The sequence below is a fragment of the Zea mays genome, chromosome 4 (genome assembly GCF_902167145.1).
Source record: "Zea mays cultivar B73 chromosome 4, Zm-B73-REFERENCE-NAM-5.0, whole genome shotgun sequence".
NCBI lineage: Eukaryota > Viridiplantae > Streptophyta > Magnoliopsida > Poales > Poaceae > Zea > Zea mays.
Window position 1 is genome coordinate 249,073,907 of NC_050099.1, and position 19,292 is coordinate 249,093,198.

The 19,292-nt window shown below is 57.2% G+C and overlaps 1 protein-coding gene, 2 non-coding genes and 1 pseudogene across 4 annotated transcripts; 1 reads left to right on the plus strand and 3 right to left on the minus strand.

The window, feature by feature from the left end:
- Positions 1-13,805: 13,805 nt before the first annotated feature.
- On the plus strand, positions 13,806-14,624 carry LOC109945656 (heme oxygenase pseudogene; annotated as a pseudogene). Its single transcript, NR_161290.1, has 3 exons — positions 13,806-13,850; positions 14,173-14,280; positions 14,392-14,624. The product of NR_161290.1 is annotated as a heme oxygenase pseudogene (transcript).
- A 2,255-nt stretch (positions 14,625-16,879) lies between these two features.
- Positions 16,880-18,795, minus strand: LOC103157007 (60S ribosomal protein L37-like). Its single transcript, NM_001368247.1, has 4 exons — positions 18,719-18,795; positions 18,518-18,653; positions 17,184-17,285; positions 16,880-17,074 (listed from the first exon to the last, which is right to left on the minus strand). Exons 1-4 carry the CDS (start codon positions 18,719-18,721, stop codon positions 17,031-17,033), a joined length of 285 nt encoding a protein of 94 aa, NP_001355176.1. The 5' UTR covers positions 18,722-18,795; the 3' UTR covers positions 16,880-17,030.
- LOC111591380 (small nucleolar RNA Z199) lies at positions 17,611-17,691 on the minus strand. Its single transcript, XR_004858013.1, has one exon. It is a non-coding gene; the product is annotated as a small nucleolar RNA Z199 (small nucleolar RNA).
- Positions 17,916-18,009, minus strand: LOC111591406 (small nucleolar RNA R64/Z200 family). The gene has a single exon (XR_004858040.1). It is a non-coding gene; the product is annotated as a small nucleolar RNA R64/Z200 family (small nucleolar RNA).
- Positions 18,796-19,292: the final 497 nt, after the last annotated feature.

Below are 19,292 nucleotides of genomic sequence, written 5' to 3' on the forward strand. Positions count from 1 at the left end.
AAAAATGTCTTATAATAACGGAGGGAGTAGTAGTTAATAGGCGATTGCTTCATCAGGATCTGCAAAGATGCTGCTTGTTGACATTTTTTAGTGGTGTGTGTTTCAGATGCAGAGTTTCGGAATACTGGGTTGGAGAGATCAGAGGCGCTGAAAAATGATCTGGAATGGTTCAGGCAACAGGGCCACACAATTCCAAAACCATCGGCCCCTGGCACCACATACGCTTCTCTACTGGAATATCTGTCTGAGGAGGACCCCCAGGCCTTTATCTGCCATTTCTATAACGTGTATGTCGGGGACCATAATTAGGGGTACCCTCAAGACGCCTAATTCTCAGCTGGTAACCCCCATCAGCATAAAGTTGCAGAGGCCTGATGGGTGCGATTAAGTCAGGGATCAGTCCATACGAGTGACTCGATCACGCTTCACCCGAGCCTAGCCTCGGACTCGGGCAGCCGACCTCGAGGGACTTTCGTCTCGCCCGAGGCCCCCCTTTTAACGGCGGACACATCTCCGGCTCGCCCGAGGCCTTGGCTTCGCTAAGAAGCGACCCTGACTAAATCGCCGCACCGACTGACCGAGTTGCAGGAGCATTTAACGCAAAGGTGGTCTGACACCTCTATCCTGACGCGCGCCCCCCGGCAGAGCCGAAGTGACCGCCGTCACTCCGCCGCTCCACTGACCGGTCAGACAGAAGGACAGCGCCGCCTGCGCCACTCCGACTGCAGTGCCACTCGGCAGAGTGAGTCTGACAGGCAGTCAGGCCTCGCCAAGGGCGCCATAGGGAACTCCGCTCCGCCCGACCCCAGGGCTCGGACTCGGGCTAAGCCCCGGAAGACGGCGAACTCCGCTCCGCCCGACCCCAGGGCTCGGACTCGGGCTAAGACCCGGAAGACGGCGAACTCCGCTCCGCCCGACCCCAGGGCTCGGACTCGGGCTAAGACCCGGAAGACGGCGAACTCCGCTTCGCCCGACCCCAGGGCTCGGACTCGGGCTAAGACCCAGAAGACGGCGAACTCCGCTCCGCCCGACCCCAGGGCTTGGACTCGGGCTCGGCCCCGGAAGACGACGAACTCCGCCTCGCCCGACCCCAGGGCTCGGACTCCGCCCTGGCCTCTGCCGAACGACTTCCGCCTCGCCCGACCCAGGGGCTCGGACTCGGCCTCGGCAACGGAAGACAGATTCGACCCCAGCTTCGGAGGAGCCCCCACGTCGCCCGGCCTCGGGCGCGGGCCCGCCACGTCAACAAGGAGCGCCATCACCACTCTACCCCGAGCCGACTCGGGCCGCAGAGAACAAGACCGGTGTCCCATCTGGCCAGCTCCGCCAGATAGGCAATGATGGCGCCTCCCAAGCTCTATGACGGCGGCGGCTCTCAGCTCTCTTACGGAAGCCGGTGGACGTCAGCAAGGACTCGACCGCTCCGACAGCTGTCCTTCCGCCAAGCTCCGTTGCTCCTCCGACAGCCACGACATCACACCAGCAGGGTGCCAAGATCTCTCCGGCTGCCACATTGGCATGTACTTAGGGCGCTAGCTCTCCCTCCGCTAGACACGTAGCACTCTGCTACACCCCCATTGTACACCTGGATCCTCTCCTTACGACTATAAAAGGAAGGACCAAGGCCTTCTTAGAGAAGGTTGGCCGCGCGGGACCGAGGACGGGACAGGCGCTCTCTTGGGGCCGCTCGCTTCCCTCACCCGCGTGGACACTTGTAACCCCCTACTGCAAGCGCACCCGACCTGGGCGCGGGACGAACACGAAGGCCGCGGGACTTCCACCTCTCTCACGCCCGTCTCCGGCCACCTCGCCTCTCCCCCCTTCGCGCTCGCCCACGCGCTCGACCCATCTGGGCTGGGGCACGCAGCACACTCACTCGTCGGCTTAGGGACCCCCCGGTCTCGAAACGCCGACAGTTGGCGCGCCAGGTAGGGGGCTGCTGCGTGTTGACGAACAGCTTCCCGTCAAGCTCCAGATGGGCGGTCTCCAGCAACCTCTCTGGCCCGGGACGGTGCTCCGTTTCGGGAGTCTTGAGTTCATGTCCTTCGACGGCAACTACGACATGATACTCCTTCCACCGCCGTGCGACAACGACAATGGCGGCCGACAACCCGCCCGCCGGCGGCAGAATCGACGACATCTTCCTCGCGTGGTGGAAGAACAACATTCGAGCTCGCTCCGTCCTCTCCCCCGCCAACGGAGGAAGAGGCGGGGCAACCAAGGCCAAGCGGGAGGCCGCGCTTCGTCGGCCGTCGAGCGAATCGACGCCCCCGACACCCAGACGGAAGGCACGCCGGGCGTCGACCTCGCGTTCGAGACGAAGGCAAGCGCCGTCCCCCCGCGACACGCTGATCTCGAGCAAGAAGACGACGCCAGCGCGCTCGCGGAAAGCTTGCAGTACGTCGCCCTTGTACCTGAGATGACGGCGCAACCAGTCCCCGATGTGACTACGTCGCTCCGCGTCGACCAAAAGGTACTGACTAATCCCCATCTTACGTCATTTCGACTCGGCCTCAACCCGCCTAGCAACCTTGCTCTGGCGAGCGCCCTCGTTGAGGCGAGTGCAACCCCACTGGGGTTTCGTATGCGGTCGCCTTGGGACCGGTTGACGGACGTCTCAACCTACGGGCCCTCTGGGTCCGAGGAAGATGACGATTCCAGCATCTGTTGGGATTTCTCTGGACTTGGCAACCCCGGTGCCATGCGGGACTTCATGACCGCATGTAACTACTGCCTCTCCGACTGTTCCGACGGAAGCCGCAGCCTTAACGACGAGGGCTGCGGCCCAAGCCGCGAATGTTTCCACATCGAGCTAGGGGATCCCTCCGAAGGCAACCATCTCGGCATGCCGGAGGACGGTGATCTTCCTAGGCCGGTGCCTCGCGCCGACATCCCGCGGGAGCTAGCTGTGGTCCCCGTTCCGGTGGGGGGTCACGACCCACAACTCGAGCAAGTCCGCCGGGCGCAGGCCAGGCTCAACGAGGGAACAGGAGCGCTTGAGCCGATCCGTCGGGACGTCGGACAGGTATGGGCGGGCCAACCCCCGGCCGGAGAAATACGTCACCTGCCCCAAGGTCTCCAGCACTGCGTCGCCAACGATGTCAGGGTCAGGCCGCCGCCCGCATCCAGCGGGGTTGGTCAGAACCTGGCAGCCGCAGCGATGCTCCTCCGCGCGATGCCGGAGCCATCAACTGCCGAGGGTCGGCGGATCCAGGGAGAGCTCAAAAATCTCCTGGAAGGCGCTGCGGCCCGACGGGCCGAGAGCACTGCCTCCCGAAGGCAGGGATACCCCTCGGAACCTCATGCCGCGACTTCCCGATTCATGCGGGAAGCCTCGGTCTACACCGGGCGCACGCGCAACACCGCGCCTGCGGCCCCGGGCCACCTCGGCAACGAGCACCATCGACGCGACCGTCGGGCCCACCTCGACGAAAGGGTGCGCCGAGGCTACCACCCCAGGCGTGGGGGGCGCTACGACAGCGGGGAGGATCGGAGTCCCTCGCCCGAACCACCCGGTCCGCAGGCCTTCAGTCGGGCCATCCGACGGGCGCCGTTCCCGACCCGGTTCCGACCCCCGACTACCATCACAAAGTACTCGGGGGAAACGAGACCGGAACTGTGGCTCGCGGACTACCGCCTGGCCTGCCAACTGGGTGGAACGGACGACGACAACCTCATCATCCGAAACCTCCCCCTGTTCCTCTCCGACACTGCTCGCGCCTGGTTGGAGCACCTGCCTCCGGGGCAGATCTCCAGCTGGGACGACTTGGTCCAAGCCTTCGCCGGCAATTTCCAGGGCACATACGTGCGCCCCGGGAATTCCTGGGACCTTCGAAGCTGCCGGCAACAGCCGGGAGAGTCGCTCCGGGACTACATCCGGTGATTCTCGAAGCAGCGCACCGAGCTGCCCAACATCACCGACTCGGATGTCATCGGCACGTTCCTCGCCGGCACCACCTGCCGCGACCTGGTGAGTAAGTTGGGTCGCAAGACCCCCACTAGGGCGAGCGAGCTGATGGACATCGCCACCAAGTTCGCCTCTGGCCAGGAGGCGGTCGAGGCTATCTTCCGAAAGGACAAGCAGCCCCAGGGCCGCCCATCGGAAGAGGCTCCCGAGGCATCTACTCCGCGCGGCGCCAAGAAGAAGGGCAAGAAGAAGTCGCAATCGAAACGTGACGCCGCCGACGCGGACCTTGTCGCCGCCGCCGAGTACAAGAACCCTCGGAAGCTCCCCGGAGGTGCAAACCTCTTCGATAAGATGCTCAAGGAGCCGTGCCCCTATCATCAGGGGCCCGTCAAGCACACTCTCGAGGAGTGCGCCATGCTTCGGCGCCACTTCCACAGGGTCGGGCCACCCGCGGAGGGTGGCAGGGCCCACGACGACGACAAGAAGGAAGATCACCAAGCAGGAGAATACCCCGAGGTCCGCGACTGCTTCATGATCTACGGTGGGCATGCGGCGAATGCCTCGGCTCGGCATCGCAAGCAAGAGCGCCGGGAGGTCTGCTTGGTGAAGGTGGCGGCGCCAGTCTACCTAGACTGGTCCGACAAGCCCATCACCTTCGACCAGGCTGACCACCCCGACCACATGCCGAGCCCGGAGAAATACCCGCTCGTCGTCGACCCCGTCATCGGCGACGTCAGGCTCACCAAGGTCCTGATGGATGGGGGCAGCTGCCTCAACATCATCTACGCCGAGACCCTCAAGCTCCTGCGCGTCGATCTGTCCTCCGTCCGAGCAGGCGCTGCGCCCTTCCACGGGATCATCCCTGGGAAGCGCGTCCAGCCCCTCGGACAACTCGACCTCCCCGTCTGCTTCGGAACACCCTCCAACTTCCGAAGGGAGACCTTGACGTTCGAGGTGGTCGGGTTCCGAGGAACCTACCACGCGGTACTGGGAAGGCCATGCTACGCAAAGTTCATGGCCGTCCCCAACTACACCTACCTGAAGCTGAAGATGTCGGGCCCCAACGGGGTCATCACCGTCGGCCCCACGTACAAACACGCATTCGAATGCGACGTGGAGTGCGTGGAGTACGCCGAGGCCCTCGCCGAGTCCGAGGCCCTCATCGCCGACCTGGAGAACCTCTCCAAAGAGGTGCCAGATGTGAAGCGTCATGCCGGCAACTTCGAGCCAGCGGAGACGGTTAAGGCCGTCCCTCTCGACCCCCGTGGCGACACCTCCAAGCAGATCCGGATCGGTTCCGGGCTCGACCCCAAATAGGAAGCAGTGCTCGTCGACTTTCTCCGCGCAAACGCCGATGTCTTTGCGTGGAGTCCCTTGGACATGCCCAGCATACCGAGGGATGTCGCCGAGCACTCGCTGGATATTCGGGCCGGAGCCCGACCCGTCAGACAGCCTCTGCGCCGATTAGACGAGGAGAAGCGCAGAGCGATAGGCGAGGAGATCCACAGGCTAATGGCAGCAGGGTTCATCAAAGAGGTATTCCATCCCGAATGGCTTGCCAACCCTGTGCTTGTGAGGAAGAAAGGGGGGAAATGGCGGATGTGCGTAGACTACACTGGTCTCAACAAAGCATGTCCGAAGGTTCCCTACCCTCTGCCCCGCATCGATCAAATCGTGGATTCCACTGCTGGGTGCGAAACCCTGTCCTTCCTCGATGCCTACTCAGGGTATCACCAAATCCGGATGAAAGAGTCCGACCAGCTCGTGACTTCTTTCATCACGCCGTTCGGCATGTACTGCTATGTCACCATGTCGTTTGGTTTGAGGAATGCGGGCGCGACGTACCAGCGGTGCATGAACCATGTGTTCGGCGAACACATCGGTCGCACAGTCGAGGCCTACGTCGATGACATCGTAGTCAAGACAAGGAAGGCTTCCGACCTCCTCTCCGACCTTGAAGTGACATTCCGATGTCTCAAGGCGAAAGGAGTCAAGCTCAATCCTGAGAAGTGTGTCTTCGGGGTGCCCCGAGGCATGCTCCTGGGGTTCATCGTCTCCGAGCGAGGCATCGAAGCCAACCCGGAGAAGATTGCAGCCATCACCAGCATGGGACCCATCAAGGACTTAAAAGGCGTACAGAGGGTCATGGGATGTCTTGCGGCCCTGAGCCGCTTCATCTCACGCCTCGGCGAAAGAGGTCTGCCTCTGTACCGCCTCTTAAGGAAGGCCGAGTGTTTCGCTTGGACCCCTGAGGCCGAGGAAGCCCTTGCGAACCTGAAGGCGCTCCTTACGAAGGCGCCTGTCTTGGTGCCCCCAGCTGATGGAGAAGCCCTCTTGGTCTACGTCGCCGCAACCACTCAGGTGGTTAGCGCCGCGATTGTGGTCGAGAGGCAAGAGGAAGGGCATGCATTGCCCGTTCAGAGGCCAGTCTACTTCGTCAGCGAAGTACTGTCCGAGACCAAGATCCGCTACCCACAAGTTCAGAAGCTGCTGTATGCTGTGATCCTGACAAGGCGAAAGTTACGACGCTACTTCGAGTCTCATCCGGTAACTGTGGTGACATCCTTCCCCCTGGGGGAGATCATCCAGTGCCGAGAGGCCTCGGGCAGGATCGCAAAGTGGGAGGTGGAAATCATGGGCGAAACAATCTCGTTCGCCCCTCGGAAGGCCATCAAGTCCTAGGTGTTGGCGGACTTCGTGGCCGAATGGGTCGACACCCAGCTGCCGACAGCTCCGATCCAACCGGAGCTCTGGACCATGTTTTTCGACGGGTCGCTGATGAAGACGGGAGCCGGCGCGGGCCTGCTCTTCATCTCGCCCCTCGGGAAGCACCTACGCTACGTGCTTCGCCTCCATTTCCCGGCGTCCAACAATGTGGCCGAGTACGAGGCTCTAGTCAACGGGTTGCGGATCGCCATCGAGCTAGGGGTCAGACGCCTCGACGCCCGCGGTGACTCGCAGCTCGTCATCGACCAAGTCATGAAGAACTCCCACTGCTGCGACCCGAAGATGGAGGCCTACTGCGATGAGGTTCGGTGCCTGGAAGACAAGTTCTTCGGGCTCGAGCTCAACCACATCGCTCGGCGCTACAACGAGACTGCAGACGAGCTGGCTAAAATAGCCTCGGGGCGAACGACGGTCCCCCCAGACGTCTTCTCCCGGGATCTGCATCAACCCTCTGTCAAGATCGACGACGCTCCCGAGCCCGAGGCACCCTCGGCACAGCCCGAGGTACCCTCGGCACAGCCCGAGGCACCCTCGGCACAGCCCGAGGTACCCTCGGCCCCCGAGGGCGAGGCACTTGACGTCGAGGAAGGGCAGAGCGGGGCCACGCCTGATCAAGATTGGCAGGCCCCGTACCTGCAATATCTCCGCCGAGGAGAGCTACCCCTCGACCAAGCCGAGGCTCGGCGGGTAGCGCGACGCGCCAAGTCGTTCGTCTTGCTGGGCGATGAGGGGGAGCTCTACCACCGCAGCCCCTCGGGCGTCCTCCAGCGATGCATCTCCATCGCCGAAGGTCAGGAACTCCTGCAAGAAATACACTCGGGGGCTTGCGGCCATCATGCAGCACCCCGAGCCCTTGTCGGGAATGCTTTCCGGCAAGGCTTCTACTGGCCAACGGCGGTGGCTGACGCCACTAGAATTGTCCGCACCTGCGAAGGGTGCCAATTCTATGCGAAGCAGACCCGCCTGCCCGCTCAGGCTCTGCAGACGATACCCATCACCTGGCCCTTTGCTGTATGGGGTCTGGACCTCGTCGGTCCCTTGCAGAAGGCGCCCGGGGGCTACACGCACCTGCTGGTCGCCATCGACAAATTCTCCAAGTGGATCGAGGTCCGACCCCTAAACAGCATCAGGTCCAAGCAGGCGGTGGCGTTCTTCACCAACATCATCCATCGCTTCGGGGTCCCAAACTCCATCATCACCGACAACGGTACCCAGTTCACCGGCAAAAAATTCTTGGATTTTTGCGAAGATCACCACATCCGGGTGGACTGGGCCGCCGTGGCTCATCCCATGTCGAATGGGCAAGTGGAGCGTGCCAACGGCATGATTCTACAAGGGCTCAAGCCCCGGATCTACAACGGCCTCAACAAGTTCGGCAAGCGATGGATGAAGGAACTCCCCTCGGTGGTCTGGAGCCTGAGGACAACGCCAAGCCGAGCCACGGGTTTCACGCCGTTCTTCCTGGTCTATGGGGCCGAGGCCATCTTGCCCACTGACCTGGAATACGGCTCCCCGAGGGCGAAGGCCTACAACAAACAAAGCAACCAAGCTAGCCGAGAAGACTCGCTGGACCAGCTGGAGGAGGCTCGGGACAAGGCCTTACTACACTCGGCGCGGTACCAGCAGTCCCTGCGACGCTACCACGCCCGAGGGGTCCGGTCCCGAGACCTCCAGGTGGGCGATCTGGTGCTTCGGCTGCGGCAGGACGCCCGAGGGAGGCACAAGCTCACGCCCCCCTGGGAGGGGCCATTCGTCATCGCCAAAGTCCTGAAGCCCGGAACATACAAGCTGGCCAACAATCAAGGTGAGGTCTACGGCAACGCTTGGAACATCAAACAGCTACGTCGCTTCTACCCTTAAGATGTTTTCAAGTTGTTCATATACCTCGCACCCACGCAAAAGTTTAGTCATCAAGGAAGGGTCGGCCTCGCCTCGGCAAAGCCCGACCCTCCCTCGGGGGCTAAAAGGGGGGAGACCCCCTCTGCGTCGAATTTTTCCCTCGAAAAAAGATCTCTTTTTAGCAGAATTTCTTTCGTGCTTTTTGACTACTTCGAAAAGCAGATCCTGGAAACGACGGAGTACACGTAAGCAGCCAAGGCTGACCGAGCCGAGGGACTCCTACGCCTCCGGGATACGGATACCTCACTCATCACCTTCTGCGATAAGTAACTCGCGTTCGGATAAAGCGACTCCGTGGACCGGACAAGTCTTCACGTTCGGAAGCTCTTCTGCCAAAGTGGTCCTTCAAGCTTCCTCGACTAGGTCGGCGACAGAGCCTCATGGACGGGTGAAGGTACGCGTAAGCGGCAAGGCCGACCGAGCCGAGGGACTCCTACGCCTCCGGGATACGGATACCTCACTCATCACCTTCCGCGAGAAGCAACTCTCGCCCGCACAAACATCCCTGTTACCGACGGAAAGTCCAGATGCTCGGAATAAGGGGAAAAGAGACGCAGCTTTACAAGCGCAGCGAGGGTGTGTTTTCTGGCCTCAACGGCCGCAGAAGGCACGCGCTACAAGACGATCTGATCCTGCAGGCTCGGGTCTTCACGCTGAAGGGGGCCGTAGCACCCTCGGCATCGACGACGTCTTCAGCAAGGTCCGACCCAGCCTCGGACGGCGGCGCGGTCCAGGGACTTCTCTGGGAATCCGGCCCGAGCAGGCGGCTCGGCCGGCTACCCCCGGGGCCTCGGCCAACCATCTTCCAAGGGCGCTAGCCCGACCCGAGGCCTCGGCTGATCGACTCCGGCGTCGGATCTGCTGACGGACAACCCGGCTAGGCTCCGGCCAACCAGGTTCCCATTTTCGAGCCAACTCCGCCTCTGTTCGTACTGATATCGCTACCCCTGGCCTCGGCTCGTCGAAGAGCGGCCGAGGGGTCTCTTTAACTAAGCTAGAGGAGCCTCAGACAACAAGGCCGATCGAGCCGAGGGATTCCTACGCCTCCGGGATACGGATACCTCACTCGTCACCTTGACGCGGGGCGACTCATGCTTGGTGAAGCGGTACAGATAATCAACAGGCGAGACTTAGTGCTCGAAAATGAGGAAAAAACACGGCTCCGTGCCGAAATTACATACATGTTCAGGCCTCGACAGCCACAATGAACAAAAAACCCTGGCAATCGAAATGCCATTACAAACGGAACTCCGGTTCCCCCTCCGCAGGTACGAACAACCCCACTCCGAGGGGGAAGGCCTGCGGAACAACAGAAGACTGATGAGCGGCTCGCCGCCGTCCGTTCCGACTGCGACAACAACCACCCCCGCCCCGGGCGGCGAAGCGGCTTAGGCAGCAGCTTTGGGGCAGGTGTTGCGACAGGAGGGCTCTCACCCGCAGAGGACGAGAACCAGCCATTCAGGCCGGGAGACGGAGACCCAGGGCTACTGGCGCCCTACCTATCCCAGCATGGCTGGAGGAAGTCCCCGTGGGACTGAGGGATGCCATTCTCCCCCAGGCGCGGGGGAAGAAAAAGGCAGCCGACCCATGCGGGGGCAGCCCCCCGACTCGCCTCATCCTTCATCTTGGCCTGGATGATGAAAATCCTTGAGGCCGAGGGAGGGGTAGAGGCCGCAGCCTGGCTCGCTTTCCCCACCATCAAACCGGAGGTCGCCATCCCGGGTGACCACCGGTGGAGGGGTGCGGCCGGGCTGCGTGATGAAAATCCTTGAGGCCGAACGATGGAGGCGGAAAGACGGTGGGTACCCCCCATCCGGGGGATTGGAAGATGGAAAGACACGACGCATGAGGGAGGAAGAAGATGTGGTTGCCTTCCGAAAGGGGTCGCCCTCCTTTTAAAGGCAACTCTCCCTACGTGCGCCCCCAAACGCCGCGGGCTGAGTCTTCTCCAACACGCTCCAAGGCCCACCCCTGCGACTTGGGGGCTGGGTCCCACATGTCATGCAGACCGGCTCCGAGCAGAAGAAGCCGAACCGCCGCACGTGGTGCGCACAACCGCCCAGCGGTTACAAGCGACCCCCCACTTTTGCCCAGACCAACGGGCGGGAGGGGCGGGTAGCCATGCAGGCGGCATGCAACCGCGCCAGGTGGACGCGCTTCTCCGACTTCTGACACGCCAGCTTGGAGGCCCAGGCCCACGCGTCACGCAACCAGCGCGCCAGTTGCTGCATGCAAGCAACCGCGCCACCACTTGTGCCACCGTCGCACCTCTTCGGTTGCGGAGCCTATGCCGCGACTCGAGGCGACCCAGCGCACGACCCAGCGGCGCCAGCCTGGCGCGACGGTCAATGCGGCCGAAAGTGGGCCGGCAGTAATGACGATGGCAGGCGGACGGGAGCAGCAGTCACGTCGTCAGCCAGGCTCACGTCCCATCCAGGGACAGCAAGAGAGCCTCCTCCCACGGTGTGAAGACGGTGCGCCCGTGATCCGTTCCTCGAACGGCTCGCGCACGCGCGACGGCCGCCCCGCCAACCACTCGCCCCGTCGCATTAACTCCGCGGCAGGACAGGCGGCGCTTCTGGCAGGGGAAGCGGACGACGCTTCGCCTTCGCCGTAATAACCGCGCCAAAAAAGGTACGCCACGTCGTTCGATTTCGTATCCTTTTCCTTTTTTTTCCTCTTTCTCTATCTCTTACAAGAGGGACCGTGAAAGGGGGATACCCCGAAAAGGATCCTTCCCTGTGAAGGAACCGGGCTCCGAGCCCCCCTACTGATCAGAGGTTCGAAGGCTGGCCCTCCGAAGGGTTCAACAGTCGCCTCAGATCGCGTGGGCCCGACACCCACTACTGGTCAGGGGTTCGAAGGCCGGCCCCCCGAAGGGTTCCATGGCCGCCTCAGGCTACTCAGGCTCCGCGCCCATTACTGATCAGAGGTTCGAAGGCTGGCCCCCGAAGGGTTCACAGTCGCCTCAGACGCCGAGCGAGGGATGACAAGGGGTACGTTCGATACATAACCGAGGCTCGGGCTGCGCTCCCGAGGTACCCTAGGACATTTCCGAGACCAGCGGGAGCGATCTTGTAACGGAATCCCATCGGAGGGAGGCATCGAGCCCTCGGACCCCGTCGCCAGGGGACCGGGTCCGGCAGATCACCCGCAGGTACTTTTGGGCGTGCCTCTGAGCCCCTAGCCGACCCCCAACGAACGGGGCACGGACGTCCACTCGGATTACCCGCTTGCAGCTCACCGGAGACACCATGTTCGGTGCCCATCGAGGGTAACATGGCGCACTCCCCCCTCCTCCTTGCGGAAAGGCGACGTAGGGGCGTATGCAAAAAGTCGAGTCTGTCCCTGATCGTCCTCTCGCCCTGTGCGGAGGCTCGGGGGCTGCTCTCGCAAACCCGGCTCCGGCCGAACCGTTGACAGCGTCAACATACCAGCCTGAGAACTTGGGCCCCGACCGTGCACCCGGGCTACGGCCAGTTCGCATGAGGGAACGACCAGACCAGCCGAAGCGTTACGCGAGGCATTAAGACCTCGAAGGAGTGAAACCACTCCTCCGAGGCCTCGGGGGCTACACCCGGCGGGTGCGCTCGCGCGCACCCCCCGGAATGAAATGCAACCGAGGAAGGCTGGTCCTCTTGCAAAAAAGTGCGACGAAAGCCTCCAAGCGAGTGCTAACACTCCCTTCGAGGCTCGGGGGCTACTGTCGGGGACCATAATTAGGGGTACCCTCAAGACGCCTAATTCTCAGCTGGTAACCCCCATCAGCATAAAGTTGCAGAGGCCTGATGGGTGCGATTAAGTCAGGGATCAGTCCATACGAGTGACTCGATCACGCTTCACCCGAGCCTAGCCTCGGACTCGGGCAGCCGACCTCGAGGGACTTTCGTCTCGCCCGAGGCCCCCCTTTTAACGGCGGACACATCTCCGGCTCGCCCGAGGCCTTGGCTTCGCTAAGAAGCGACCCTGACTAAATCGCCGCACCGACTGACCGAGTTGCAGGAGCATTTAACGCAAAGGTGGCCTGACACCTCTATCCTGACGCGCGCCCCCGGCAGAGCCGAAGTGACCGCCGTCACTCCGCCGCTCCACTGACCGGTCAGACAGAAGGACAGCGCCGCCTGCGCCACTCCGACTGCAGTGCCACTCGGCAGAGTGAGTCTGACAGGCAGTCAGGCCTCGCCAAGGGCGCCATAGGGAACTCCGCTCCGCCCGACCCCAGGGCTCGGACTCGGGCTAAGCCCCGGAAGACGGCGAACTCCGCTCCGCCCGACCCCAGGGCTCGGACTCGGGCTAAGACCCGGAAGACGGCGAACTCCGCTCCGCCCGACCCCAGGGCTCGGACTCGGGCTAAGACCCGGAAGACGGCGAACTCCGCTCCGCCCGACCCCAGGGCTTGGACTCGGGCTCGGCCCCGGAAGACGACGAACTCCGCCTCGCCCGACCCTAGGGCTCGGACTCCGCCCTGGCCTCTGTCGAACGACTTCCGCCTCGCCCGACCCAGGGGCTCGGACTCGGCCTCGGCAACGGAAGACAGATTCGACCCCAGCTTCGGAGGAGCCCCCACGTCGCCCGGCCTCGGGCGCGGGCCCGCCACGTCAACAAGGAGCGCCATCACCACTCTACCCCGAGCCGACTCGGGCCGCAGAGAACAAGACCGGTGTCCCATCTGGCCAGCTCCGCCAGATAGGCAATGATGGCGCCTCCCAAGCTCTATGACGGCGGCGGCTCTCAGCTCTCTTACAGAAGCCGGTGGACGTCAGCAAGGACTCGACCGCTCCGACAGCTGTCCTTCCGCCAAGCTCCGTTGCTCCTCCGACAGCCACGACATCACACCAGCAGGGTGCCAAGATCTCTCCGGCTGCCACATTGGCATGTACTTAGGGCGCTAGCTCTCCCTCCGCTAGACACGTAGCACTCTGCTACACCCCCATTGTACACCTGGATCCTCTCCTTACGACTATAAAAGGAAGGGCCAGGGCCTTCTTAGAGAAGGTTGGCCGCGCGGGACCGAGGACGGGACAGGCGCTCTCTTGGGGCCGCTCGCTTCCCTCACCCGCGTGGACGCTTGTAACCCCCCTACTGCAAGCGCACCCGACCTGGGCGCGGGACGAACACGAAGGCCGCGGGACTTCCACCTCTCTCACGCCCGTCTCCGGCCACCTCGCCTCTCCCCCCTTCGCGCTCGCCCACGCGCTCGACCCATCTGGGCTGGGGCACGCAGCACACTCACTCGTCGGCTTAGGGACCCCCCGGTCTCGAAACGCCGATAGTGTACTTTGCTCATACTGCTGGAGGCCGAATGATTGGCAAAAAGGTGACCCTCCCCCCTTCTGAGAAAATGACAAAATACTGAGTAGTACATGGCATCATGTCACAACATTGTTTTGGCAAGCATAATTTACACAGCATTGGCACACTCAGGTGTGTGATGCCATCAAATCCCCAAGCATGCATATGCATTCTCTATTGAATATGATTCCTTGTGCCTTTTTTCTTTGTCGATACTACAGTGCACTTCTGGTTAGGAATATGATTACCTTTCGTTGCTGATCTGGGCAGTTCAGAAGTCTGAAACTACATGTTCCTCCATTATCTCGTATCATTTAACACAGTACCATGTGCTCCTGGTATCTTAGGTTTCCGAGAAGATTCTGAACAACAAAGAGCTGGAGTTCTACAAGTGGGAGGGCAATGTCTCCCAGCTGCTGCAGAACGTCCGCAACAAGCTTAACCAAGTCGCTTCGGTAAGTCCCTGGAACCAAACGCAAGTACCAAAGCTTTTTAAACTGAACGACAGATTCTCGAAGGAAAAACTAACTGTCAAATTCTTTTCCATGTACTGGTTGGTTTCTCAGAGCTGGTCTCGGGAGGAGAAGGACCACTGCCTGGAGGAGACGGAGAAGTCGTTCTCTTACTCAGGAGGCCTCCTCCGCCATATATTCACCTGATCTATCATTGCCGGTTGATCCAGTCTCAAACGCTGTAAATACATAGTCCTCTTGACTGTTAAAACTTTATTACTGGTGAGGGGGATCTCCTCCCCCAGGTACGGTTTACCTGCATTCAAGTTGCCCAGTGTCTTACTTGATTTCTGGTGTTTGGTGTTTCTGTGATGCAATCTGTATTCTGTAGGTCGTTTCATGACTAATAGAGTCGACCCCTTCCAATGCCGTCAATGGCAAGAGCTCTTCCAATCAACATGCCTAGCCTAGCGTATTCGTTTTGTAGTGTGCGTACGTGAGTGCTTAGTACCGTACCAAATATAAATACTTCTTTGTGTTTTCTGTATTTTATAGGTAGGTGCCCGTGCGATGCCACGAAACATAAATTGTGAATATCCAATGGACTTCATTTGAGACAAGTGATGTCCAAGAAAATGGGGGTAAACTGACACAGCTATCACTTGCATTACTTGTCCTATGCGCGGAAGAATCTGACACAGCTATCACCCATGAAGATTTCCGGTTAACTTGTGGAACCGGACTTCATTTGAGACAAGACAACAATACCAGTGTTGAGCTTGCCACTCGGCCATGGCACACACAAGAACACGGGATGATCAAGTAAGAACCGAATAGAATGCACTAATACAAAAGGTTGGCTTGCGTTCGCTTCCTTGCTCCACAGGAAGCATAGCTGATATACAAATCGAGAAGTTTTACATATAGACTTCCCAATATGTAAATGGAGAAGTTTTTATACAAATCGAGAAGTTATACAAATCGAGAAGTTTTACCTAGGAAGCATAGCTCCACAGTAAGAACTGAACAGAATCCAGTTTTACACGAAAACACGAGAGCAGGACCTTTTTTTACTCTATATGTAAAACTTCTCGATTTGTATATCAGCTATGTTTCCTGTGGAGCAAGGAAGCGAACACAAGCCAGCCTTTTGTATTAGTGCATTATGTTCAGTTCTTACTTGATCATCTCGTGTTCTCACATGTGCCATGGCCGAGTGGCAAGCTCAACACTGGTATTGTTGTCTTGTCTCAAATGAAGTCCGGTTCCACAAGTTAACCGGAAATCTTCATGGGTGATAGCTGTGTCAGATTCTTCTGTGCATAGGGCAAGTAATGCAAGTGATAGCTGTGTCAGTTTACCCCCATTTTCTTGAGCATCACTTGTCTCAAATGAAGTCCATTAGAGGTTCGCAATTTATGTTCCGTGGCATCGCACGGGCACCTACCTAGTATGTCTATTGAAGGTGACATCAGTCAAGTCTGTGATCATTGCAATTCTTCTAGTCCAAATACATAAAATTAAATGTATTGAAAGAATACCTACGATAACTATTAGCGGTGGAGAGGGAGGAGAGTGGCGTCTGGGCAGATCTCCAAAACAACTTCCGGTTGAAAATTCATTGGATAGGTCTGCTACGTAGAGGTACTATATTTGTCACCTGAGGTCTGAGGTCCTATATTAGTTTGTTATATAAAAAAATAGCTACATTGTTGGAAGTTATTTTTAGGTTTTGATAGGCCCAAGCTGCAAAAAAAAATCTAAATACATCCTAAATAGAGGGGTGCTTAGAATCATTAACACACTTTTACCTCTAATTCTCAAGATATCACCTTCATTCACACATTTTCATCTTCGTTTAACTTTATATGCTTTTGAACCTTCGTTTAGGGTATGGATCTAAGGTGGAATCGCAACTATAAAATGTAAATGTACCAAGTAATCTAAGCAACGCCCCAACACCCATGTCAGAGCACGTAACTGACTCCGACAAATGGTTGCAAACGATGCCGCCTCAACATTATAGCTCCACATCATCTCATACAGCTATCGCCAGTCAACACAAAGGCAAAAGACCAATGGGCGTGTTCGGCTGGCTACAAGCCGACACTGTTGCAGCTGTTTGGACTGCTGCAGCTGCAATCCATAGAGAGAAAAATACTGTAGAAGCCGCAGCCGCAGCCGCAGCAAGCCGCAGCGAACAAGCTGAATAAGAGGCAGTAACAAAAAGGACATAGCGAAACAGGGGCCAGCAAGCAATTTTGATAGATCAAATAATATACCACAAAAATGACAAGAAAGCTCCACATGTTTACCTTTAAAAAATGGCTAGACATTTAAAAAATAGATGACCAAACAAACAAGAAAAAAAGTAAAGGGGGCAATGCAGTTTTTAATGAACTATGTAATTTAGGTTTTATTTAAATTTTTATATAATTTTTTAATGGGCTATGTGATATCTTTTTTTTTCGGCAACTTACTTTGTTTGAATTACGAGTCGTTTTTCGTTACTGTGGCTGTCGATCGACGGTAAAAACAAAAAATCTGATAAACGCATGACGTAACATGGCAGACGTGCACAACGCTTTTCAAGGCTAGAGCGTACTGAACCATTCTCACCAAAAAGATACATATACCTCTCCAGGGCGTCTGAAATTAATTCAAGCATAGTATTATGGGCTAAATAGTTCAGAAGTACAATTCAATCAAAAAGTCTCAAGTTCTAGCGCTTCTTGATGGCAGCAAGACCACACTTAGTTGGCAGCAGCAACACCCTTCTTTGGGGCAGCCTCAGTCCCTGAATTGAGGTTAAGAAAACCAATCAAATTAAGTCACCCAAACTTAACACAAAGATGAGAATTTCCATGTCAAATTGCAGGGATTGTCAACAACAAAGACAAAGGTACCTTCTCTGAAGTTGCTCTTGAAACGGCGAGGCACGTGTCGCATGTACCTCATCCTTCCGGTACCAGTTGTCTTACGCCTGATGGCCTTCACACTCCAGTTATCTGAAAATTGTGGACCACTATGTTAGCATCGAGTACATCCAGGTGAGGGGCAAGGCATATAAAGTTAAATCAAACACAGATTATAATCCTAAAAGCAGGTTTCGATGTTTTAAAGGTGGACACCTAGGCACCACCTAAACGTCCAGGCAGAGTCAGCACTCGCCTAGACACCTAGTAACCTTTTAAACACTGCTAGATTCACAATTTACAGGATTTCAAACATCATGGACCTGAACCCATAAGACAAACAAATGAAACAGAAATATGTTAAGGCAGAGAGAGAGAGAGAGAAACAGAATGCAAAGAAATTCTAAAAATGTAGAGGGGTCATCAGAGACTTAAAACAAGGGAATCACAGGAAAGCAATCCCATCATATTGTTGCAGTTTTATACTCTTCATCTGACCATGGAAACAGGCAAGAAATACCAAGCTAAGTATCTCAGGTAAGAAACATATCTAACTAAATGCCGATATTTTCAAAGAGAAACATTAACACTCAAGGTACAAGATGCAGCATTGTGATAGAAAACATTACAAAAGGTTTTAACAGGGGAAGCATGCAGGAACATCTGTCTTGAATACAAGAAGCCAGTGACCCATCAAAAACAATAGTTAGTCGGCTGACGCAGTGACGCTCAGAACATGAAACATCTTCTCATTAATGCCAAGGCATCTCTGAAGTCTGACATGCGAATATAATTTCACAGTTCATCATAGCTTTCATTCAGTAGTAAGTACAAAGAATCCAGGGTGAACAGATTTAAAAAAGTGCACAAAATGAGATTTCTAAATGAGTGCTATGCACAAATATACAAGGCGTGAGCAGCAACAAAATCTAATAGTGTTCAGCCGAATCAACTGTTCTGAAGTACCATAAAATCAACAATTGGCACACCGGGATCAGCTTGGAGAACATTGTTGTCAGTCAAGTATAATCAGAAACACGGACCAATGTTTCATTCATCATTTCCCGCAAGAACGAGTTCAGCGGCACATAAGCCGGGAACATAATAATGAACGGATATGCACACAAAACTATAAGGGAACACGAACGCTACTACACATGTGACGACGTCCAAAAGCTCGTCCAAATCACATTGTTTGGCCATCTAGCTATATGCGACACGGAGCAACATCACAGGACAAGCACAGGGGAGCACTAAAACTGGCTAGATCTAGCAGCGGGGGGAAATGGAGTAAGGGAAATAAGGAGCGAGGAGGCGGATCTCACACTTGCGGATGCGGGCGGCGGGGTAGCCGCAGGAGGAGCAGGTGCTCTTCTGGAGGTGGAAGCTGCGGCGGCCGCAGCGGATGCAGAGCGTGTGCGTCTTGTTCCGGCGCTTGCCGAAGCTGCCCGTACCCTTCCCCTGTGAGGCACAACAACAGCACGTTAGCGGGGCTGACGGAAGCGGAGGGGAGGCGGAGCGCGTACCATTTCTTTCCTTGCTCCGCTCGGCTAAAGGGTTCCAGGCGGAGGCGCGGCGTGGTCGTGAGTGGCGGCGTGGAATCAGAGATGCGCAAAAAACCCTAGCCCTTTATAGCGGCCGACGCAAGAAGCGCTGGTTTATGGGCTTTTGGTTCATAAATGGGCCGAGCGGAAGCTTTTGCCTTGCCCTTCTTACACGGGCTTTTGGCCACCCGGTGGTTTGAGCCCCCAACCGCGACGGTGGTGAGGTGATAGCCCCACCACGATAGTCTTCTTCTGTTCGAGCGCCATGGTGATGCTGGAATGCGCTGGGCCTGTGGCAGCAGCATAATCCATATTCCATAGCTAGTCTTGAAGACCAGGAAACTATAAAAACTACTCCCTCCGCGTTGTAGCTTTTGATTTTTTAATCCTTATATAATCTTCCAGTGGTTGTAACTAGTACTTAGCTTCTTTTGTGCTTTTCTTGGTTGAGCTATATATATTTTTTCTGAGCCTGTTGCATACAATATATAAAGTAGCCAGTTTGTGTGCTTTACAGGAAATCAACTTTGCTGAATTTCTGATAGTAGGTGTTTTA